Source organism: Chiloscyllium punctatum, chromosome 24 (genome assembly GCF_047496795.1).
Source record: "Chiloscyllium punctatum isolate Juve2018m chromosome 24, sChiPun1.3, whole genome shotgun sequence".
NCBI classification, from domain to species: domain Eukaryota; kingdom Metazoa; phylum Chordata; class Chondrichthyes; order Orectolobiformes; family Hemiscylliidae; genus Chiloscyllium; species Chiloscyllium punctatum.
Genome location: NC_092762.1, coordinates 87,807,711 through 87,832,638, shown reverse-complemented (window position 1 = coordinate 87,832,638; position 24,928 = coordinate 87,807,711). Strand labels below are relative to the sequence as shown.

General features: G+C 47.1%; 1 protein-coding gene across 7 annotated transcripts in view; it reads left to right on the top strand.

The window, feature by feature from the left end:
* Window positions 1–24,928, top strand: part of myo9b (myosin IXB) — a 116,761-nt gene that overhangs the window by 31,806 nt on the left and 60,027 nt on the right. For all 7 annotated transcript variants that reach the window (XM_072594456.1, XM_072594454.1, XM_072594455.1 and 4 more), the window contains exons 2-6: window positions 1–902; window positions 21,154–21,248; window positions 22,458–22,520; window positions 23,381–23,480; window positions 24,696–24,799. In XM_072594456.1, coding sequence (XP_072450557.1) covers window positions 66–902; window positions 21,154–21,248; window positions 22,458–22,520; window positions 23,381–23,480; window positions 24,696–24,799 — 1,199 coding nt within the window. In that variant the 5' untranslated portion in view covers window positions 1–65. The remainder of the gene's footprint in view (window positions 903–21,153; window positions 21,249–22,457; window positions 22,521–23,380; window positions 23,481–24,695; window positions 24,800–24,928) is intronic.

The following is a 24,928-nucleotide window of genomic DNA, read 5'->3' as shown; positions in this document are numbered from 1 at the left end:
ATTGATGGAGACATACCCTGGGCACAAATTGAGTGCGGAATGGTGAGTGGGCGACACGAGGCAATATGAGTATTAAAGATGCAGGAGCTGCAGATAATCGAGAGGGCAAGATCTATACCCTTCAGATTTGCCCAAGCCTGTACACTGAGAACTCCATCTGCTGCCTATTACCGGCTACCAAAGATGTGACGGCTGGGGAAGTCATCCGAGAGGTGACTGGCAAACTGAACCTGGACACGTCAAAATGTTACGTATTGGCAGAGGTGAAGGAGTCTGGAGGAGAGGAGTGGATTCTCGATGCCAACGATTTGCCAGTCCAGCGGGTGCTGCTGTGGCCTCGGAGGGCGCAGGAGAAGCACTCGCAGAGCGAGGGGTATTACTTCCTCCTCCAGGAACGGAACACTGATGGCTCCATTCGTTACATCAACCTGCAGCTGGTGGCGAAGGAGAGGGAGAGACGCAGGTTGTTGGAGCGAGGTTTCCTGCCCCCTCAGTCACACCTGTACGATGACCTGTGCAAACTGCCCCATTTAACTGAAGAAACTATCTTAGAGACCTTCAAAACCAGGTTCCAGAAACACAAAATCTACACTTACGCTGGCAGCATCCTGATTGCCATCAACCCCTTTAGGTTCCTGCCCATTTACAATCCCAAATACATGAAGATGTATGAAAACCACCAGCTGGGGAAACTGGAGCCTCACATCTTTGCGATTGCAGATGTGGCTTATAACACCATGCGGAGGAAGCAGGTGAATCAGTGCATTGTCATCTCAGGTGAGAGTGGTTCTGGGAAAACCCAAAGCACCAATTTCCTCATCCATTGCCTGACTGCACTCAGCCAGAAGGGTTATGCCAGCAGAGTCGAGAGGACCATCCTGGGAGCTGGGCCCGTTCTTGAGGTAAGATGCCAGAGCGGTCACTTCCTGTTATCCTGAAAATCGCCAGGCACTTTGAGCTTCTTCAAAAAAAGAAAATTGCTGTTTGACTTCCACATTGAATTGGATTGAAGCAGGCAGACAATTGGCTGCTTGTTACGGTAAAGGAGAAAGTGAGGACTGCAAATGCTGCAGATCAGAGCTGAAAATGTGTTGCTGGAAAAGTGCAGCAGGTCAGGCAGCATCGAAGGAGCAGGAGACTCGTGGCCGAAACGTCGATTCTCCTGCTCCTTGGATGCTGCCTGACCTTCTGCTTGTTACAGTCACAGAATTATCATGCGAAGCAGAGCTGGAAAGGGTCCGTTTGACACGACAAACCTTTCACTGACTTCATGGTGCTATCATCCAGTTAATCCTCCCCTTGTTACTGCTAGCAGTCCTTCACAATTTATTCCTCTCAAGTAATTCTACCATTTCCATTCAACACATCCGGTGATTGCTGGGACACAATGCACTTTCTCTCATGATAAGTCTGTATTCAAACACGACCTTAATGTAATTAAACCCTAAGGAATTATTTTGAGTTCTGATTCCTCCCTTCCCTGCCCCCAGCATGGTGGCTCCCCAATGCACTTAGTGTTTTCTCCCCTACCCTGATCTATTGAAGACATTGGAGGAAATAGTAGAATAACAGTTTATATTCCAGTTAAATCTCTTCTTGAAGGACAATTCTGCTCCACCTGATTCACTCTCACATCATTGGTTCATCACCCTTTCCCCTCATTTGCTATTAATCGTTCATCCTCACTGACATCCACAGCCAATCAGAGTGAATTGATTACCTGATTGGATATAATGTCCATCAGCCAACAAAACTGTTCCAGCAAATTCAAGAGGAACATGATTGCCTTTAACATGCCAGTGATCTTCCTTCTAGATGTTGTTCCCCTCTGTGTCCTGCAGTGAATCTCTCCTTCCTGGAGAGTTGACAGCTTCTGATTGGATTGGACTCTCAGGCTGGGAAATGCAGGCCCTGACCCTTTTCCTCACAGTTCGCGAGTTTTCAGTTCTCTCCGAGTCTCCTGTATGAAGCCATAAAGCAGAAGATGTGGTTGGTGGTTTGTTTGTGTGGGGGAGGGGATTTTACAGCTTATACTCTTCCCTCCTGTCAGAAAGAAAAAGAACCTTCCTGTTTTTAATTCTCTGTAAGAGGCCTGTATTGGCTCAGCTGACTCTCCTGTTGCAGCCTGAAGCCCCAAGTCAATGGATCTTGATGCTCTTGTCTCTGATTGGAGACCTCCCCACACACGGCTCGGAACCAACATCCAGTAAACACTGTTAGTCTGCAGTGCAGTCAGGACTAAGCAAGCTCCTCTGTCTAGCTTCCTGTCTGTCTTTCTGTCTGTCTCTGTAGTTTTCCGTTTGTGGTCATGTACATTTCTGTTTCATTCTCCAGCTTACTCTTCCTCACTCTCACTCTGATATGGGGACTATCTTGGGGATTGTGTGTCAGTAGCTGATTGACTATCTGAGAGCCCAATGTGTACTCACCTGAACCGACTTATTTTGAAACCGAATACTGGGAAGGATCGAGAGGCATGATTCTCAGCAGCTGTACCCCACCCCCCACCCCCCAACCACCACTTTGAGCTGATCACTGAGATCAGGTTACTCAGCAGAAAAACACAATGCAACCTGAGAATTTCCTGCTTTAGGTTCAGCTTATGGCAGTCTCTGTTTTCAGATCATTGTGTCAATTTGTTGAGGCAGTGTGACTGAGGTCAAGGTTTCGAGATGGTCACATGCTCATGTTTAGGGGCTGGGGTTTTGGGGACAAGGGGAAATCCTATAATTGTGTGGCTTTGAGCTTAGCCTGTATCCTTGCCCTGTATCCTTGCCCTGTGCTCGCTGACCTACTTTGACTCCTGTCCTGACCATACTTCCATTTAAAAGTTCTCAATCTTACTTTTAAGTTTCTCCACTTTACCATTCCCTGTAACCCCAGTCTCTGGAACCTTGCTGTCCCCCACACACCCAGCCAGATCTCCACTGCTCCAATTCCACACTCTCAAGTCACCCTGATTTTGATTGCTCCCCCATTGGTGGCTATGGCTTCAGTCACCAGGGTCCTAACCTCTGCAATTCCCTCCATAAACTCCTCCCTTGTCCTTTCATGGATCCCATATGTGACTGATGAGCAACATCAGTGACACTGTTTCAAAAACACAGTGCTTCATTCACTGTAATGCACTTCCTTTTCCATGGTTCATCCTGATGAACATTTTAATAAAATCACAGAATGGGCACCATCGCTGATCTGTTCAGTGTAGATGTTAGTCTCTCTTTGAATGTTCAGCGTACTGGATATTAAGGAAAATGTCATTTGGAGATAGTGCTTCTTGTCCTGAAGATGAGAGCAGATTGTGTTGCTCAGGGGGAGGATTTTAATCTAACTGTGGGTTTTTGTGACATTATTTCCTGAGAGCTTCCTTCATCGTTTGCAGCAATTTGAATGAAATTGAGACACTCCGAAAAGTGTTGGATTTTTGTTAATAGGTCACAAGTCTATAGAGAAGAAAAATATATACTTATATGTTTAAAATCAATCTTGTTGAAGAAATGGGGAGATTTATTTTGTTCGATTGCAGGAAAAATCCATCTGACTCACTGATGTCCTTTAGCGAAGGAAACTGCCATCCTTACCTGGTCTGGCCTACATGTGACTCCAGACCCACAGCAATGTGGGTGACTCTCACCTGCCCTCTGGGCAATGAGGGATGGACAATACATGCTGCCTAGCCAGTGACACCTACAGCCAGTGAATGAGTTTAAAAACCCTGCCTCTTGTGGGTTTGCTGTAGGAGAGACTTTAGGCTTTAGGATCTGAGGGAGATCCTTTTGGACTGCAGTGTGTTGTGTTGGTCAATGACCAGGCTGGGACTCTGTTGGAAGTTTGAATGAACACATTCCTGGGTCTGCAGACTCCCCAGGGGCTGCTGCTGGTCACAGGCTGTTTGAGGCTCTTGTGGTCCGCCTCCTTCATCTTCAAAAAGAGGAAGGAAAGAAAAACCACCCGCCCCAATCCTTCCCTGATTTATAAATCATTCCACACCATCTTCCTCTTCTCCCGTCACCCCCTACGGGTTCACTCTGTGCCCCCCCACCCCCACCCCAACATCCTGAGGCCCTGATCCCCCAACTGCCCCAGCTCTGATGCTGAGATTGGGGTATCTGAAGGGTGATTCCGCTCTCCCTGGGCTGCAGTGCCCTTAGTGATAGTCTGCACTTACTCGCTGCAGTAATTACAGGAAAAATGCTCAGAAGGGACAGAGATATGGATTGTCGAGTTTGCTGGTGGCAGGAAATAGTTAGGAAAGTGAGTTATGTAGTGTACACAGGGAGACCACAAAGGGATATAGATAAGGTAAATGAAAAGGCAAAAGTCAAAAATGGAGAATAATGTATTCATTTTAGTAGAAAGAATTCCTGAAATTATCTAAAGGGTGAGAAATGGCAGAATTTGGAAATGCAGAGGAATCTGGATGACTGAGTTTATAAATCGCAAAATGCAATTATGCAGGTACACCAAGTAATTAAGAAAACTAATTTTAAATTATGGTTTATTCAAGGGGGAATTGAATGCAAGATGTTATACTTCAGTTTACAGAGTATTGGTGAGTCCACACCTGGAGTACTGTGTACTGTGTTAGCTTCCTGCTTTGAGGAAGGTGTAAATACTTGGGAGATAGACTAATACCTGGAATGGCTGAATTATCTTCCAAGGAAACTTTTGACAGGTTAGTCTTGTATCCACTAGAGTTTAGAAAAGTTAAGAGGTACATTGATTGAAACCTAGAAGATCCTGAAGGGGTTTTGACAGGGGAAATGTGGAGAGGAAGAGAGAATCCAGCATTAAGGGTCATGGTTTCAGGATGAGAAGCTACTCCTTTGAAACACAGATGAGGAGGGAGAAATCTCCCCTGAAGGATTGAGTGTCTTTGGCAATCTCTTCCTGAAATAGTCCGAGAATATTTATAAGGCCGAGATAGGGAGATTGTTGTTGAGCAAGGTGCGAGAGTTTACTGGGATAAGTGGGACTGTGGGTTTGAGATTTGGAGTGTAATTAATGGACGGTACGGTGGCACAGTGGTTAGCACTGCTGCCTCACAGCGCCAGAGACCCGGGTTCAATTCCCGCCTCAGGCGACTGACTGTGTGGAGTTTGCACATTCTCCCAGTGTCTGCATGGGTTTCCTCCGGGTGCTCCAGTTTCCTCCCACAATCCAAAAATGTGCAGGTCAGGTGAATTGGCCATGCTAAATTGCCCGTAGTGTTGGGTGCAGGGGTAAACATAAGGGAATGGGTCTGGGTGGGTGCGCTTCGGCAGATAGGTGTGGACTTGTTGGGCCGAAGGGCCTGTTTCCACACTGGAAGTAATCTTAAAAAAAAATCTGATCAGCCATGATCTTATTGAATGGTGGATCAGGCTTGATAGGCCGAATGGCCTACTCCTAGTTTGTATTTCCAGCAGAGCTGCCTTGTTTGTGTTCAAGGAACGGCCAATAATCTGAAACTCTGGGTGGGTGTGAGGGAGGGTAGAAAGGGCCCACATTCTTGCAGTGCCTACTATATCCTCAGGAAACACATCCAGCTTGTTTGCAGCGCAGAACCATCTTTTTTCACAGTTATACGCTGTTTAATATAGGAAATAAGGAGCCCAACAAGATCCTGCAAGCAGCAGTGCGACCATAGACCTGATTCACACCATAAGGGCTGATTGTCTGGTCATTGTCAGATTGTTCTTGGTGGGATCTTGCTGTGTGCAAAATGGCTACTATGTTGCTCCGACAGACTTCCAAAACAACACCTCATTGGCTGTCATACCCTGGGAACACAATGAGGTGGCAAAGGAGCTTTGGAAATGGAATATTCTCTCTCTCTCTCTCTCTCTCTTTCTTTTTGCTCTTTCTCGTTGTCTTTCCTACTTTTTCTCTCTTTTTCCCTTCTCCTTCCCTCTTTTTCTTTCCATGCTGTCATTCTAAGCTGGATTTGGGGAAAAATGGTCTGATGCATTGCACCACCCAGTTACTCAAATGTCTATTTTCGGAGTGTAATTCAACGTGGACTCACCCAGTCAGAGACACAGCCTACAGATCAGGGCTGGCTCTGAGTTCAGAACTCTGACTCTTGCCTGTCACTCTGAGCAGCTCATGGCCTTGTGAGTAAGATCTATAGAATCTGCCAGGGAGGAAGCTTTGGAAACTGGTCAGGAATAAATTTAAAGAATGTCATTTGATAGAAATTGGAAAGTGAGCAGCAAACACTGGAGCAAGACTGTGGAGCTGAGTGTGTGGGAGGGGAGAAACATTTAGTAAAAGAACTTTTGTTTCAAAGTATTATTTTGCCTTAGTCTGTCAACCTCTGCTCTCTCCAACCTCCCTCCCTCCCTCCCCCGTGCTGGTTCACCCTCCCGTTTTGTAACTGTGGATGGAGGCAGCAAGAGTCTGGGTTGCCTTGTGTTTGAGAACAGGGCGATGGTCTGTGAAACTGTATCGGTAATCTCCCACAGCAGTGAGCTAGTGGGGCTGAATGGCTTCCTACTGTAACTGTGAGTCATTGGATAGTGACCAGGAGCATGACTGTGGTTAACTCGCTGTTTCCCACATGTGAACTGAAGCCAATTATAGCTGAGTGCAGTTCGCTCTGTGTAGGTCAAACAGTCCCCCACCCCTGTATCACAGCAGGAATGAGCTGGAGAAACTTGGACTTTGGATCTGCTTGCTGTATGCTCATGGAACTCATTCTGCCGTTTGATGCCTGTGTGTAAGATTCACACCCAAGGCAGATTCTCAAGCTCAGGATAGGGACAGAGTGTCCCTGGCCAATGCTGATAGTGCTCCTGCAGAGGAGATCTTAATCCAAGGCCCTGTCTGCCTATTGGTGCCTGAGATTAATAATTTAGAAAGGGAGAGAGGGGGACCCAAGGGGAAATATTAGGGGAGGAAAGAACATCTGCGCAATGTCCCAAAGTGCTTTGCAACCAGTTAATTCATCTTGAAGTGTGTAATCTTTGTCACAAAGGAGGCAGTTAAATGGTGCACAGCAAGATCCCACAAAATACAAATTAAAAACAGGAGTAGGCTATTCACTCCTTCAAACCTATCCCATAGCTTTGAGGGTCTTCTTCAATCCTGAACTCTGTTTCTGCATCTCACTCAGTGCTTCTCAGTATCCCATAGCCAATGGTGCAGTTAGCTGTCGGGAGGGGAGGGTGACATTGGGACACCTCATTGGAAAGGGCAGACTCTCTCCAGAGAGAGACAGTGTTGAATGGGGAATGCTCTGCCCCAGAGGGCAGTGGAGGCCCAGTCTCTGGATTCATTTAAGAAAAAGTTGGATAGAGCTCTCAAGGATTGTGGAATCAAGGGTTATGGGGATAAAGCAGGAACAGGATACTGATTATTGAATGGTGGTGCATGATCATATTGAATGGTGGTGCAGGCTAGAAGGGCTGAATGGCCTACCCCTGCACCTTTTGTCTATTGATGGGGCTGTTCCTGATATTCACTATCCAGGCCTCAACCTGACCTCACCTGACACCAATGCAGCGAGTCGATTTGTTTGTGTGTGGTTGGATTAGGCAGGCGCTAGTACAATTCTTCAGGCCAGTCATGCCCTTTCAGAGCCTGCTCACACCCGGATCATTCCCCGCTCACACCATCGCACTAACAGCACCTCTTTCCGACCTGAGCAAGACATGCCCCTTTCTCACACGTATCCCACTCCTGACATTCCCGCACCCCATCCCTTTAAAAAACTCCTGTCCGCACTCCCCCCTCCCTCGCCAGATGCCCCCCACTCCTGTCACATGCCCCTTCCTCACCAGTCCTTTAACTTGCTTCAGAAACATACGTCACCCTGAAGGAAGTTGCTGCCCTCACCCAGCCTGAGTTTGTGGCTGGACTCCAGTCCACACTGACTACTCTGTAAAGGCTGAAAGGACTGAGGAAGACACTGTCGGGTTCAGGAAGGGCACCCATCTCCCTGTCAGCAATAAATGTCCCGTTTGACACCCAGGAGTGAAATTTAAACATGCTGCTGTTTGGGGAAACTCCCCTACCATGGGGCAGAGGGGCATTTCTGTCAGTGTCACTCTGAGATAGCATGGTCTTCCTGTGCCTGATTAGAGGACATTGTGGCAAAGGGTAGCAGAGGGAAGGGGGTGAGTTGGAGGGAATTGGACAAGTCAGCACCAATGCTGCAGAGGGGGTGGGGATCTAGGCTGTGCAGCCAGAGTTTCAGGAATGAGTTGGGAAGCTAAGACCTTGTTGGAATATTCTCTGGATTGCCAGCAGTGTGAGAGGAGGAATATGAAGGTAGGGAGGTTCGGTGCCTGGGATTTGAGGCTGGGTGTGAGACAGAGTTCTCCAGGTCCATGTGGCATGTTTCTGAGAAAATCAAACACTTCTAAAGGCATGGTTTGCAGCTGAGTGGGGCTGGGACTGATTGGGAGATTCATTTTTGTGGTTGAGAGTCAGTTCATCGAAATTCAGAGAAAGCTGAGCACTAGCATCTAGAATTAAAAGCAAAAACAAGATGCAAATAGAAAACTAGGAGGTGCTAGAAAAGGGCCAGGTCCACTTTGGGTGGAGAGTGACTGAATGAAAATGGGATGTTCATCGGTCAGTTCCAATGCACGAGAAAGTAGTAAAGTCTGAACTTGTGTTACTGTGCGTGTTACTGTGCATGTATGTGTGTGACCACACTGGGTACAATTGATGAGTTTCAGGCAGAGAACATCTTGTGGAAAAGTGATGATGTGGCGATAATGAAGGCTTTGCCCAGAGAAGGGCAGAGCTGGATGTGATATGTTCCTGGGAACCAGAAGTTTGAGCAAGCAGGGAAAGGATGGTGATGACTGAGGAGAGTCTTACAGTCCTGGGGAGACAGGATGTCCCAAAGAGGTCAAAGTCAGAATCTATTTAATTAAAGCTAAGGAACAAAATGTAATGACATTGCTCAGTGTAATCTATAGGACACTAACCAGTGGGGAAAATGAGAGGAACAAATCTTCCAGGAAATTACAGAGAGGTACAAGACTCTACCGTCGTTATACCAGGGAGTATAATTATTCAAATAAGGACTGAAATGGTGGTCAGGAAAAGCGCAGAGGGAGCGAGAGTCCTGCTCTGACAGTGTGCTCAGGAGAATGTTCTACAGAACATCCCTGGTTCCTGAGACTGAGGTGGGCCGAGGGAATTCAGGGAAAACTGAGTGATTATTTATCATCAGGTCAGGGATGTGGAAAAGGACATGGAGCAATCCGAGTAAGAATAGTTAATTGAGGGAAATGCAACTTCCATGGGGTAAGAGTGGATGTAGCCCAGATACAGAGGAATCAACTAGTAGGCAAGAAAAAAATCTTAACAATGGGCTGCGTTTAGAGAGAAAAGAGTTTCGGCAGGATTTAGTTTCTTACTTATTCATTCATGGGACATGGGCATCGCTGGCTGGGCCAGTAATCATTGACTGTCCTTCGCTGCCTTTGAGAAGGTGGGGGTGAGCTACCTTCTTGAGTTGCTGCAGTCTGTGTGGTGGAGGGGCATTAGCAGCACTCTTAGGGAGGGATTTCCAGGATTTTGACCCAGTGTCAGTGAAGGAATGGCGATATATTTCCAAGTTAGGATGGTTAGTGGGTTGGAGGGGAACTTGCAGGCAGTGTTCCCATGTATCTGCTGCAAATGTGCTTCTAGTTGGAAGTGGTCATGGGTTTGGAAGGTGCTGTTTTAGGATTTTTGGTGAATTTCGGCAGTGCATCTTTTGGATAGTACACACTGATGGGAATGAGCATATATACGGAGAGATAAATCCCTGGATAACAAAAGAGGTAGAGAATAAGATGAAGCAAAAAAAGTGTGATTATGACTGGTGTCAGATTGATTATACAATGGAGGACCAGGCTGAACAGAGAAGGTTTTACAGGGAATTGAGAAAGCAGAATAAAGAAGCACAGAGGAAGTACAAGAAGAGCCTGGCAGCGAACATTAAAGGGAATTCCAGTGGCTTCTCGGGGCAGCCACATCAATGGAGAAGTAAGGCTGATTTGGGACAGAGAAGGGTAGCTTGGGACGTGACTTGGGTGTTAAATTCTTATTATGCAACTTTCTTAACAAGATGCTGCACAGATTAAAGAGGAGGTAATTAGTCTAAAATTTGTGATGAGATATTGGAACAGGCTGTTTGTTCTTAAAGTTGATAAGGCACTAGGATCCACAGCCAGTGATTGTGAGGGAAGTGAGAGGGAAAATTGTGGAGGTACTGGCCTGATAGGGTGGAGCCAAGTAGTTGGAGAATTGCTAATATTGGATCCTTTTTTTGAGATAGGGTGTAAAGATAAGCGCGGTTAGTTTAATCTAAAGGTGAGAAGTGTCAAGAAACTAATAGCCACTTGGATAAACGCAGAGTTCTGTAAGGAAAGCCAGCATGGATTTGTTAAGGATGATTCACCTTTAACTAATTTTGATGAGGTCAGTGCTGTTGATGTGGTGTACATAGACTTCCAGAAGGTATTCAATACAGTGCCTCACAACAGAATTGTGAGAAGGGTTGTAACTCATGGAATTAAAAGAACAGTACCAACGTGGATTCAGAATTGCCTGCGTGACAGGAAATAGAGATTAGTAAATAATGGTTATTTTTTAGACCGGAGGACGGTTTTTTTAAAGTGGAGTTCCCCAGGGATCAGTGTTTAAATTCCTGACACATCATTGATGTAGACTTTGTTGAAGTCAGCATAGTTTCACAATTTGTGGCTGATATGAAATGTGGGCGTGTTGTGAACTGACAGGAGGGCAGCATAGTGAAGGATATAGTGAAGTTGATGGAGTGGGCTGACAAGGTGGCAGATACAGTTCAGTGTGGAAGTCCATAATGGGGGTGTGGGGGTGGGAGTGGGGGTCAGTTTCGAGGTAATTGGAAGAAGGATTGGACACTCTTTCACTCAGAAGGTGGTGGGTGTCTGGAATTCTCTGCCCAGTTGGTGGTTAAGGTGGAGTCCCTCAAATCATGTGACTGAGCCTGGACCTGCCCATGAAGCTCTGGAACCTGCAGAGCCATGCACTAGGATTGGAGCTTGGGAATCGAATGGGCGGCTAGTTTATTCAGCTCACACTGACACAATGGACTGAATGGCTTGTTTCTGAAGATCTGTAGAGGTGTGAAGTGATTCATTTTGGCGGGAAGAAGATGAGAGCATCTAAAATGAAGGGCACAATTCTGAAAGGGTGTGGGAGTATGGGGTTGGGGTGTGAGGGAGACGGATGTTGGGTGTATTTGTGAGAAATCATCAGCAAGACAGATTGAGTAAGCAGGTAGTAAAGCAAACAGTAACCTAGGCTTTATTAATGAGGGTCCAAGAGCAAGGACAAAATGTTAAATCTGCTTTGGAAAGGGGTGACAATGAGGGTTTGAAGAAAGATCAACAAGAGTGGTTCTTCAGTTAGTTTGGTTGAATTGGGCCTGATTCCCTCAGTCGAGGTGGTTTGGTGTTTGCGATCATAGGCAGCACTAGACCGAGAGGATGGAACAAACTCTTCTCATTGGTGGAAGAATCGAGAACCAGGTGGAACAGTTTTAAGGTCCTTGACCAAGAAAATGCAAATCCTCTGTCAGAGCCAGCACTGACCCAATGGCTGAATGGCCTTTTTCCTGAATGTAACAATTATGTGAAAATCCTTGTACCTTCAGAATGTAGACAATTGGATTGTGAGTGGATTTTAATCCCATCATTGATTCTCATGTGGTTGGTCCTTGTCTTTGTAATGGGTTTCTGTTTGCTCTTTGTGTAACCATGACGACAACCATTTCCCATATTTCAGAGTCCCTGTTGGTCTTTTTGTTTGTTAACTGTGCTCTTTCTGATCTCCTTGCGTTATCCCTGTGAATTGGAAATGAATGTCCTTCTCAGCCACAGAATGTCCCATCAGGAGCTGGTACTCTGACACATCGGGGCACTGGACATGTTCCAACATCAAACACTCACGCGCACACAAACTCCCACAGCCATGCCCCCAACGCACACACCCCACTGCTCCCACCTACAGCCCCACCCCCGTGTGTACTCACATGCAAACCTGCTCCCACACACGCACACCCCAGAATTACACATACATACACCCCCACACCACAGCTACACACAGACACCCGCACACCAACAGCTGCATGCACGCACACAAGCACCCCTGCACACCCCACACACCCCTCCACATGCACAGCCACCCCCACCCCCACCCCCACCGCTACACACACACCCATAGCTACACAAGCACATGCGCACGCAAACCCATTCCTCCTCCCCCTCCCCCCCCCCCCCCCCCCCCCCCCCCACCGCCGCTGCACAAACATAATCTTATTTATTAATGGGAGTTCCCTCAGAATGACCAGGAATGAGACTTCATGAGCTAATTGTAACCCCTTAACTGATGCCTCTGGCCTAGTTTGACTGGACAAGCCTTGGTCCAGGTATCAGACAGGTGTCACAGCACAGCACAGACAAACCACCCCTCCCCGTGAGAGATTCTCAGACAAACACCTCTCCCCGTGAGAGATTCTCTCTGGCAGGACTCCTTGTTGGCAGTCGAAAGGTTAATGTTTGTTAGTTCTGTTCTCTGTGGACATCCCCAGGGAATTGGAACATTACAAGTTTAATTTGATGGCAACGTAATTAGAGACGGCCTGGTTTGGGGCACCTGGCCCTGCAAATGTGTAATCATGAGGAATCTGGAGTTTTGAAGCTGCCCAGCTTATTTCAAAGTGTCCTGACTTCCTCTGCTGTGTAAGAGGCTGATTGACGTGAATGGGGGAGGGGAGGAGAGGGCTAAACCTGTCGTTTCCCCGAGCTCTCTGGGTCTTTGCCATATTTGGAGAGCTGTGGTGAAGTAGGAGGTTACAGCAGGACATTGGAAGGCCTGCCATTGATTTGCCTCCCCACACAGTTTATAATTTATTCCAGATGGGCTTTTATTTTATTTGGGTCTTTATTCTGTGCTGGGCTGTTATTACACAGGGCATGTAATGATTAAAAAGGATGTAAATTTAAAAATAGCCTGACTGAGTGACACACCTTGTATCTTTTTAAAGGATGTGCCAGAGGATATTCCGGATCCTGAGGCTAAGTACGGGTATATCTCGCCCTCCCCTCTATCTCTTTGCCCTCAGCTCCTTGCCTGGTATTGATTCTGTAGAAAGGGGAAATGAAAGTGATTCAGACTAGGGGCAGCATTCAGAGGGCACTGGGCACGTGCAGTGTGGGGCTAGGATTGCCAACTCCAATGGGTGGCAGTCCTGGAGGTTTTGGTCTGGTTATGGGGTGATGTACGTGTGTATGTGTATATGTGTGTCGGTGTCTGTGTGTAAGCCCTGAGGGTTGGGGGGATACGATGCAGGTGAATGTTGAGGGTACTTTGTGAAGAGGAGCAGTAGGGTCTCAGTAAAAGAGGAAAAGATCCCACTGTCTCAGTTCTGTATGGGATTGTGCTCAGCATCATTACATGCTGTTACACATGGGCCTTGATGTCCCACTGCCTTGGTGTGCTTGTTGTATGCAGATGCTAGAGTGAATTGTCTGTGTGCAGAGTGTGGCCTGTTGCTGTTCAGTTTCCAGTATGTTGTGTCTGGGGTTTTCCAGTATGCAGAGTAGCTGTTTTTTTTTCCTGGGATCTTGCTGTGTAACCTGGCACTTTGTGTTTCCTGTGTGTGAAATCCTGTTGGTTTTTCAGTTATGAAGAATGACTTCAGTTTAAACATGATTCATTGCACTGTGACTCTGATTCAGGCCAGGAGTCTGAGCACATTTTCTTGCCATGAGATACAGGGTGCCCCTCTCACCCACTTCTTCACTCTCTGTCCCTTCAGCGATGTTGTTCAGACAGTGTTATATCCTCTGGAATGGAAGCAAACTCCACAGGAACGTGCAGAATGGAACTGGGGAAGTACTTGGAAAGGAAAACATGACAAGGCAGTGGGGACGGAGTAGGAGAGAGTGCAATGAACTGACTGGTACAAAACTCAGGTTAGACCCCACCTGGAATACAGTGAGCAGATTTGGGCACCACTCCTTAGAAAAGGTGTTTTGGTTCTGGAGGGTGTTCAACAATGATACCTGGCCTTCAGGCGTTCAGTGATGAGAGATTACACAAATTAGGCCTTTTTCTCCAGAATTTAGAAGGTTAAGGAGTGACCTGATTGAAACCTTCGACATATGAACAGGAAAAGAGAGGGAGATGAAGGTAAACTATTTCCACAGGTTGGAGATTCTAGAACTAGGAGCATAGTCTGAGAATTAGGGCCAGACCGATCAGGAGCGATATTAGGGAGCACTTCCACACACAAAGGAACTCTCTTCCATAAATGGCAGCTGATACTAGATCAGTTGTTATTTTTGAATCTGAGATAAGTAATGCTTGCTTAGCACAAATTTAAGGGATATGGGCCAAAGGCAGGTCTATGGAGATAGGCCGTGGATCAGCCATGATCTCAGTCGATGGTGGTACAGGCTCAGGCTGAATGGCCTACTCCTGTTCCGAAGATTGTGTTTGTGTTACTGTCACTCTCAATTTGCTGGAAATTGAGACCGTCTCCTTGGCTGTGTGCTGAGATTTTTACTTGTCTGTGGGATGTAGGTGTTGCTGGCCAGCTGTACAATCCCAGCATAGTGACTCCTTCACATCAGGGGCACAACACCATTCCCTGAGCACTCTCCTCCAGGGCTATGTTTTGATCGAGGGGACTTATTTCATTCTCACTAACTCTTTGGTTTTCTGATTTTTTGTTGCAGCATGGGGTATTTGAACATGCACACAACTAGAATTGGAAAAAAATTTATTAATAATTATAAATTCCTATAAACTTAAAACCACAACCTACACGGAAAGCATGCATTTCTGAGATGCTGCAGTATTAAAATTGGTATCTATGCCAAAGATATTTTTCAAACTAAGTGACACACTTCTACACAAATAATGTGATCCTCCTAAACACACGTCCTACAGACCAGTGAACTCTCGGTGAATGCATTTCCATTGCATGTGCCCCTCACAAAGCTGGAATGTGTTAACCAGGCAGTTACTGTGTCTCAGATCGCAAGCTCAAATTGAAATGTAACAATTGACACAGTTCATTCCAATAACTTTCTCTCCAGCCTTCCCCATGCAGTAGCTCCTGAACATATGCAGCTTTAAGACAGTGATATCCCAATAGTATGACAGTAATTCATTACCTCCGTGAGTTTCCTAGCTCTGAGCTAGCTCCACTCATAGCTGGGTGTTCCTTGTTAATAGGTTTGAAACTGTTTGCATTTATTTTGTCTGTACCATGCCCTTGGCAATCACCCTGTATCCTCTGGCTGCTCCCTCCTTCCCAGTCTCCATCTCCCTTTGGCCGCAGCGTGCAGGCAGTTATTATGACCAAAATGCACCTTCCAATGAATCCCCTCGAAACCTCCTGCCTTTCACTTTAAAATGATGTCCCCTTGTTATGACCCTTCAACAAAGGGCACAGCTGCTGACTATCCACCTCTGTCTATGCTCCTCATAATCTTAACCACCTTCTCATGACCCCCTCAACCTTCTCTGCTAGAAGGAAAACAACCAGAGCTTATCCAGCCTCTCTAGAACATAGCATAGAACAGGCCCTTCGGCCCTTGATGTTGCTCCGACCTGTGAACTATTCTCAGCTTGTCCCCCTACACTATCCCATCATCATCCATGTGCTTATCTAAGGATTGTTTAAATCTCCCTAATGTGGCTGAGTTAATTACATTGGTAGGTAGGGCATTCCATGCCCTGACCACTCTCTGAGTAAAGAACCTGCCTCTGACATCTGTCTTAAATCTATCATTCCTCAATTTATAGTTATGCCCCTCGTACATCATCCTAGGAAACAAACTTTCACTGTCTACCCTATCTAATCCTCTGTTCATCTTGTATGTCTCTATCAAATCCCCTCTTAGCCATCTTCTTTCCAATGAGAACAGAATTGCTGGGATGCTCCATCCCAGACACCATTCTGGTGGCTCTCCTCTGCACCCCCTCCAAGTCAATTGACTTTGGTGCATCGACAGTCCTCAAGCAGTCTCACTGGGGATTGGACACTGACATGTTCTCCCAGTGAGGCTGCTTTCCATGTGGCCTTGGCCCTGGTGGAGATTAGATCTTGTTGCAGAAACTGCGAGGGCCATTTGCTATACCTCATCGTGTTTTATCAAGTGTGAGACCACAATGTATTTCTGAGAGGGAGAGGAGTGTGAGGGAAGTTAACAAGAACATGCAAAATGAAGTGAAGCTATTGGCATAATTGCTAAGGGACTGTTGTGGCTCAGTGGTACTGTCCCTACCCCAGTTCAAGTCCCACCTGCTGTAGAAGTGTATCATAATGTCTCTGGACAGGTTGAACAGTGTAATTGTGGTGAGTTAATTCTAAACTCTGCTGTGTTGGTGAAATAACTCACCTGTGTCTCCTGCTCACTGAGAAGTTCCCTCAGTTGCAGGCTCCAGTTCTGTGTCAACACCATCCACATTGCAGCAGTGAGTTGTGTTTCTCCTGAGGTTTGTGTATAGTAATCTAGTGGTTCTAAAGCAGGATTAGTCATTCACAGTATGGGAATGTAAATCCCATCAGACAATCCAAAATCTGAATTCTGGACCCACGTGGCAGGAATAGGTGAAAGTGACCATAAAATTGTCAGACTGATGTGAAAACGCAATTGGTCCAGTGACTTCTAGGGAAGGGGACTTGCAATCCTGATCCAGTCTGGGCCTATTTGTGACTCCCATCCTACACCGATGTGATTTACATGGGGAGGCACGGTAGCCCAATGGTTAGCACTGCTGCCTCACTGCGCTGGGGTTTGATTCTACCCTCAGGCAACTGTCTGTGTGGAATTTGCATGTTCTCCCTGTGTCTGTGTAGGTTTCTTCCAGGTGCTCCAGTTTCCTCCCACAGTCCAAAGATGTGCAGGTGGATTAGCCATGCCCATAACGTCCTGGGAAATGCAGGCTAGGTGGATTAGCCTTGGGGAATGCTGGGTTACAGGGATTGGCTAGGAGGTGTGAGATGTTTTGTGGAGGGTTGGTGTGTGATGGGCCAGGTGGCCGACTTCCGCCATGTAGGGATTCTACAAAAATGCTCAATGTGGTCTGGTTCATTATCAAATCCACACTACCTTCTCCAGGCGGCTGGGGATGGACAGTCAGCCTTTGCATTTACTCCAGCGCTATGAGAATTGATTTTTTCTTGAAACTGATGCTTGTCCATTCACAGAGATTGTTTCATAATCAGTGAAGCCTGGTCCTTCTCTTGATTTGCTCCCTCTGCTATGTAATCGGGGTGCTGCTGTGTTCTCTGGGTGCCATGCAATCTTCCTGCAGGTAACAATCAAGGCCCTGCGATAGATGGAGTGGTTTCAGGAGTGCAGAGCATTGTGGGTATTGGAGTTACCATTGTTGACGCAGGGATCGATCAGAAAGTTGGGAAATAATTAACGTGAGGTTGAAAAATCTTGATCAAACACCAAATACAGTCCAACTAGTGACGAGCTTAATTTATCGAGCACCTTCAGAGCAAACGTTGAGGCAAATAAGGAGACTGAGAGAGTGGCCACCAAAGCATGTTCAAGAGGAGGGTATTAAGGAAGATGTTTAAATAGAAGAGGGAGGGAGTGTAGGTGTCCGGAGGAGGGTTGAGTCAGGGAGTGTCAGGAGAAAGTGGGAATTCAGTGGTTAAAGCAGGAGCCGCCTCCAGGAGAGGTCTGTGTTGTAGAGCTAGAGAGAGTTACAGGGTTAGAAACAAAAAGGTGAGACCATGAAGAGTTTTAACAAGGATTTACTGTACAAGATTCTTGAATAGGACAGCACAGGAGAGCAGGTAATGCTTGCAGAACTACGCACACAGCAAGCCTGACAGGGTTTCTGACACCTCCTATTCCTGACCCATGAGCAAGTTCTCTCTAATTGTTTTTTCATTCATATGTGAGTTTAATGTGAATGTTATTGAGATAACCTGGATGTGTCCCACCAGCAGTAACAAAGCAATCCTGTCTATGTGAGAAATAGGCTCTTCAGTCCCTTGAGTCAGCCCTGCTGTTCTGCATCATGGCTGACCATCTACCTCAACACCATTCTCCTGTGCGATTTCAAATCCCTTGATGTTATTAGTATCTAGAAGTCTACTGATGTCATCGTGAATTTACTCAGTGACTGAGCTTCTGCAGCCCTCAGGTCGAGATGTACAACAAATCACCGTCTTCTGTTTGAACAAATTCTTCCTCATTTGGAAAGGCAAGGACTGATTCGGGATAGTGAACATGGCTTTGTGCATGGGAAATCATGTCTCACAAACTTGATTGAGTTTTTTGATGAAGTAACAAAGACGATTGATGAGGGCAGAGCGGTAGATGTGATCTATATGGACTTCAGTAAGGCATTCGACAAGGTTCCCCATGGGAGACTGATTAGTAAGGTTAGATCTCATGGAATACAGGGAGAACTAGCCATTTGGATACAGAACTGGCTCAAAGGTAGAAGACAGAGGGTGGTGGTGGAGGGTTGTTTTTCAGACTGGAGGCCTGTGACCAGTGGAGTGCCACAAGGATCAGTGCTGGGCCCTCTACTTTTTGTCATTTACATAAATGATTTGGATGCGAGCATAAGAGGTACAGTTAGTAAGTTTGCAGATGACACCAAAATTGGAGGTGTAGTTGACAACGAAGATGGTTACCTCAGATTACAACAGGATCTGGACCAGATGGGCCAATGGGCTGAGAAGTGGCAGATAGAGTTTAATTCAGATAAATGTGAGGTGCTGCATTTTGGGAAAGCAAATCTTAGCAGGACTTATACACTTAATGGTAAGGACCTAGGGAGTATTGCTGAACGAAGAGATCTTGGAGTGCAGGTTCATAGCTCCTTGAAAGTGGAGTCGCCGGTAGATAGGATAATGAAGAAGGCGTTTGGTATGCTTTCCTTTATTGGTCAGAGTATTGAGTACAGGAGTTGGGAGGCCATGTTGCGGCTGTACAGGACATTGGTTAGGCCACTGTTGGAATATTGTGTGCAATTCTGGTCTCCTTCTTATTGGAAAGATGTTGTGAAACTTGAAAGGGTTCAGAAAAGATTTACAAGGATGTTGCCAGGGTTGGAGGATCTGAGCTACATGGAGAGGCTGAACAGGCTGGGGCTGTTTTCCCTGGAGCATCGGAGGCTGAGGGGCGACCTTATAGAGGTTTACAAAATTGTGAGGGGCATGGATAGGGTAAATAGACAAAGTCTTTTCCCTGGGGTGGGGGAGTCCAGAACTAGAGGGCATAGGTTTGGGGTGAGAGGGGAAAGATATAAAAGAGCCCTAAAGAGCAATCTTTTCACACAGAGGGTGGTATGTGTATGGAATGAGCTGCCAGAGGATGTGGTGGAGGCTGATACAATTGCAACATTTAAAAGCCATTTGGATGGGAATATGAATAGGAAGGGTTTGGAGGGATATGGGCTGGGTGCTGGCAGGTGGGACTAGATTGGGTTGGGATGACGGGTTGGACCGAAGGGTCTGTTTCCGTGCTGTACATCTCTATGACTCTATTTCAATCTTAAATGGCCCACCCCTTTTCCTGAGACTGTGATCCTTTGTTCTGGACTGAATCCACAGTCAAGCCTTTTTACAAATTTTGTACATTTGTATGAAATCCTTTTTCATTCTTGTAAACCCCAGAAAATACTGGCCCAGTCTCTTCAATCTCTCCTTATCCAAACCCTGCCATTCATAGGAGTAAGGGGGCTGAACCTCCACTGGTACTCCGTCCTGCAACCAGAATATCCTTCCTTGGGTAAGGAGACCAAAACACACACTGTTCAAGGTTTGATTCAGTTCATTTCTTTATTCTTTAATGGGATGTGTGTGTCGCTGGCTGGGCCAGTATTTATTACCCATCCCTAATTACCTTTGAAACTGAGCATGGCCATTTCAGAGAGCAGTTACATTGCTGTGGGTCTGGAGTCACTAGTTGTAAATGTTGAACAAGATGTGGAAGAAGAAATAATTCCATCCACTGACACCGTCACATGTTTGGCAGCAAATTACTCGGTTTACTGAATGCAGTTTTAATCTTTTTTCCTGCTGGATTTGAACTCCTCTCCTGTCTAGGTCAGGGCTTCCCCACTGAACACCTTTCATGACATGAAAATTGTCACAGTCCCTTATTGAGTCTGGAGAGCGACACACGGGGTGGGGGTGCCCACAGGAGGTGGGATGAAGGGTGCTGTGGGTGTGTGGGACCATGTTTTCGGGGGTGGAGGATGTCTGTGGGTCCGGGAGGGGCTGCAAGAGCAGGGGCACAGCTACTGTACCCTGACCAGAGCTCCATGCTGACCTCTGAGTTTGTGACCCCCACTTTGAGAAAGCCTGTTGTAGGTTAGAAGTTCAGAAGCAGAGCCATTGCGCTGCTATAATGAGAGAAGTGTTGGGGGATTTTTATTTCGCAGTTTGTATTTTAGTCATTTTACAGAACAAACATGAATTTGGAAGAAGTTGCTGAAGGCGAGAATCTTTCATTTCAATTTGACAAGCTCAAAATAGAAAGAATGAACAAGGGCCTGACTTGTAATTTGATAAAAGTTGCCTTTTTCACATTTTCAGTTTTTTCAAGGTATTGAGTGTTTTCTTTATTTAAACTTTGTATGAATAGATTTTTTTAAAAATTGCTCATGGAATGAGGGCTTCACTGGGTCAGTCAGAATTTATTGTCCCTCCAAAGTTGCCCTTTGATGGAGAGTGTTCTCAATGTGAAGGTGGGACTTTGTCTCCACAAGGACAGTGAGGTGGTCACTGTTACTGATACTGTCACGGACAGATGCACCGACAGCAGCAGATTGGTGAGGAGAAGGTTGAGTCTGCTGTTCCCTCTTGTTGGTTCCTTCACCACCAGCTGCAGACCCAGCCTAGCAGCGAGGTCCCTTAGGACCCAACCAGTTCAGTCAATGAAGGATGTAGCCCAGACCCATGGCTGAGAGGGAGTACGAGAGCAGTTAGCCAGCTCTGCTCTGAGTCACTGCACGATGGGGGACAGAGAGACTGAGAGCAGTGGGCTGGCTTAGAGAGAGGGGCTCTGTGGAGGTGCAGAGCCCCCCTGTGATGGGGTCTCATTGTAACTGGTACCAGCATATGGAACAATAAAGCCAGCAGCAAGCAGCTCTCTGCCTATCCTGAATAACAGCCTCTGCTTTTTCCTACAGGCCTTTGGAAATGCAAAAACTGCCCACAACAACAACTCGAGTCGATTTGGCAAATTTATTCAGGTCAATTACTTAGAGAATGGACTTGTTAGAGGGTGAGTGTGATCCTGTGGCCTGCAGATTAACTGGTTTTTACATTACAGATGGACGGGGGTGGTACAGGTTGGGTGAGTCCATCAGTTGATCCCAGGATGTTGGGTTGGGCGTGTGTGTGTGTCTAGGTGGGTCTATGTATGTACGTGTGTGTGTGTGTGTCTGTGTGTGTGTGTGTGTACACACTGAGCAATAACAAGACTCTTGAGCTGATAAGTCACTGTCTATGTGACCAGAAGCTGGATTGCAGTAGCTCTGAGCAGTAAAGGCTTTGCCTTGTGATGGGGAACATCCTTCCTTACTGAACTCGATGCTTGCTCAGTAACAACTGGCACAGTGAGGGTTTTAGACACTGGGTGACTGAGTGTGAAAATCCCACCCCAATGGGAAAACTGAGCCTGGTGTCAAAACCCAGCAGCTGGACTATGTCTGGGCAGACCCTACCTGTCCCAGGTACCAGCTTCTTCATCTCATACGCACAGACCCCTTCGTGGGTGCACGCGCAATGTCTCCCCTGCGCATGATCACATGCACGTTCTCTCGTGTGTGCGCTCTCGTACATTCCCTTGTGCATGTCTTCTCTCACACATTCCCTCATTCTCTCAATTGCACAATCATACACGAACTCACACATGCACACTTGCTTTCTCATACACTCACACGCATTCTCAAATTCACACTTTCATAGACGCACTCACTCTCTCGGTGAATTCCTCTCTTACAATCTCAAACACACTCCCTTTTAACTCTTCAGTCTTTTTCTCTCTCTCTCTCACTTTCTCACTCTTTCTGATTCACTCTTTCTCCTTCACATTTTCTCTCTCTCTCTCTCTGTGACACACATACACCTGTAATTGTGAATCTTTCTCACTGACTCAGTCAGTCAGTCACTCGCCCTCCCTTTCTTTGACATGAATCAGGTAGTCCATTTCTGTCCCACTGTTTGTTTCTCTGTCTCTCACTCTCTGTCTCTGACCCACAGCCTGGTCCATCTCTAGCCTCTGAGTTTGATGTTTCAGTTTTTTGGACGTGGGCCAGCACTTTCACTGAGGGAGAGTGAAAGGTGTGACACTGATGTGTTAACTTTTCCACATCTCTGCCCCCTGCCATTTGTTGTGAATGCTCTCTCTCTCTCCCTATCTCTCTTTGTCTCTCTCTCTCTCTCTGTCTCACTCTCTGAGATTAAGGTTTCGCTTTCTTTTTTTCCCCAGGGCTGTTGTAGAGAAATACCTTCTGGAGAAATCACGCCTGGTGTCCCAGGAGGCTGATGAGAGGTAAGAATCAGCTGAGGGACTAGTGACCCCATGACCTTGCACATGATGACCCGAGGTGACTTTCTTCTGGGGAGTAATTTGATTGGTGATTGGGCGACGTTTTCAGAGCAGATGCTGAACATCAAAGAGAGAGATGGTGTCAATTTCCTGGGTTTTGATGTGAGACCACGATAGAGGCAGAAGGGAGATCAAAGGTGAGACCTAGATCCTCTCCGCTCTGTCACTCTCTCCCTGACCTGCTCACTGATCCACAGTCTGAGCACAGATTTGGTGCAGCTGTTAAATGCAGCATACATCCCCATTCACAGTCAGGGACCCTGCTCCTTGTTTCAGCTCTCCGTCTGGTCAGCCTTCCAGCTGCATGGTCAGGGCAACGTGGCTGCATTTTATTAAACCTGTACTTCCATCCACTGCGTCCCGTCAGACACTGACTCAACAATTGGAATTTGCATTTGTATAGCACTTTAACCTAATAGAGCATCTCAATGTGACTTGCTGGTAGAGTGGAGCTCCTTCCCAGAGTGTCCACGTCCGTTCTGAAGGTGGGAATGCCAGGCTGTTTGATCCCAGCAACATTGGATCATGGCAAGTCCCACAGAAGGTGACCCAGTGCAGCAACCTCCCTCTGAAATCTTCCATCCCTTGTAGACCTGCTGCAAGTCACACTGAGCATGACTCAACCTCATTAACAACCATCTTTATTCATTGATCTCTTCACCCTGAAATTCAGCAAGTATCATTTCATCGTCTCATTGTCTCTCTCTTACCCTTCCCCACCCTTCTCCCTATTTTCTCCCATTCTCCCCACCCCACCCCTCCCGTCACACTCACTACCCCCCTCCCACCCCAACCCCATGCAGGAACTACCATGTATTTTATTACTTGTTGCTGGGGGCGAGTGAGTCTGAGCGACAGGATTTCCAGTTGAAGCAGCCAGCTGATTATTACTACCTCAATCAGGTACATCCTGGATACTACAGGGAACTCAGAAACTCCCGGGTAACAATGAGCAGGGAACAGCCTGTGTTGATGTTCCTGCTTTGTGTCTCTGACGTTCATCCTGACGATGCCAGAGCACCTTCTTTCTTTCTCATTATCACTCTCTTTCTTTCTCTCGCTCTCTCAATGCTCACTTTCTCACGCACTCTCTCTCTCTCTCTCTCTCTCATCCTTGCAATCCCCCTTGTTCCTGTCCTTGCTTCCCCTTTGTCTCTCTCTTCCCTCCCATGCTCTCTCCCCCCCCCCACCACCCACCCACCCACTGCGCTCTCTGCCCCCCCAGCCCCCCTCCACCCCGGTGCTCTCTGCACCCCCCCCCCCTCCACGCTCTGCACCCCCCCCCTCTCTCTTCTCCTCCCCCGCTCTCTCTCTCTTCTCCTCCCCCACTCTCTCTCCCCCTCCCTCTCTCTCTGCCAGGTATGTGCCCTGTTCCCTTGCCCTTACCGCTGTGCACTGCCTGCTCTCCATTCCACTATCCACCTGGCCCGGCCCCTCTCCGAGCCCTTTCCCCATCTGTGACAATCCTCACCCCCACAAGCTTGTGGTGGTGTCTCTCTTCTCTCTCTCTCTCTCTCTCTCTCTCTCTCTCTCTCTCTCTCTCTCTCTCTATCTCTGTCATTCCTCCTCCCCCCCTCCCTCTCTCTTCTCTCCCTCTCTCTTCTCTCCCTCTCTCTTCTCTCCCTCTCTCTTCTCTCCCTCTCTCTTCTCTCCCTCTCTCTTCTCTCCCTCTCTCTTCTCTCCCTCTCTCTTCTCTCCCTCTCTCTTCTCTCCCTCTCTCTTCTCTCCCTCTCTCTTCTCTCCCTCTCTCTTCTCTCCCTCTCTCTTCTCTCCCTCTCTCTTCTCTCCCTCTCTCTTCTCTCCCTCTCTCTTCTCTCCCTCTCTCTTCTCTCCCTCTCTCTTCTCTCCCTCTCTCTTCTCTCCCTCTCTCTTCTCTCCCTCTCTCTTCTCTCCCTCTCTCTTCTCTCCCTCTCTCTTCTCTCCCTCTCTCTTCTCTCCCTCTCTCTTCTCTCCCTCTCTCTTCTCTCCCTCTCTCTTCTCTCCCTCTCTCTTCTCTCCCTCTCTCTTCTCTCCCTCTCTCTTCTCTCCCTCTCTCTTCTCTCCCTCTCTCTTCTCTCCCTCCCTCCCCTGTCCAGTACTGAGCTGTAATGTGTCCTGTCTTTTCCTGCTGTCTTGTAGAAGCAGGATTTCTGTCTGGATGATGGTGAGGATCTGAAGCACGAGTTTGAGCGCCTGAAACAGGCCATGGAGATGGTTGGCTTCCTGCACACAACCAAGAATCAGTGAGTTCACAGTAATTTACCTTCACTCTCTTTCATGTCCTGATCACCAGGACAGCTAGCAATTGGTGAGAGGGCAGCGTGGGCAGTGAGATTGGGTGTTTGAGGGGCAAATGGGGTACTTCAATAGTC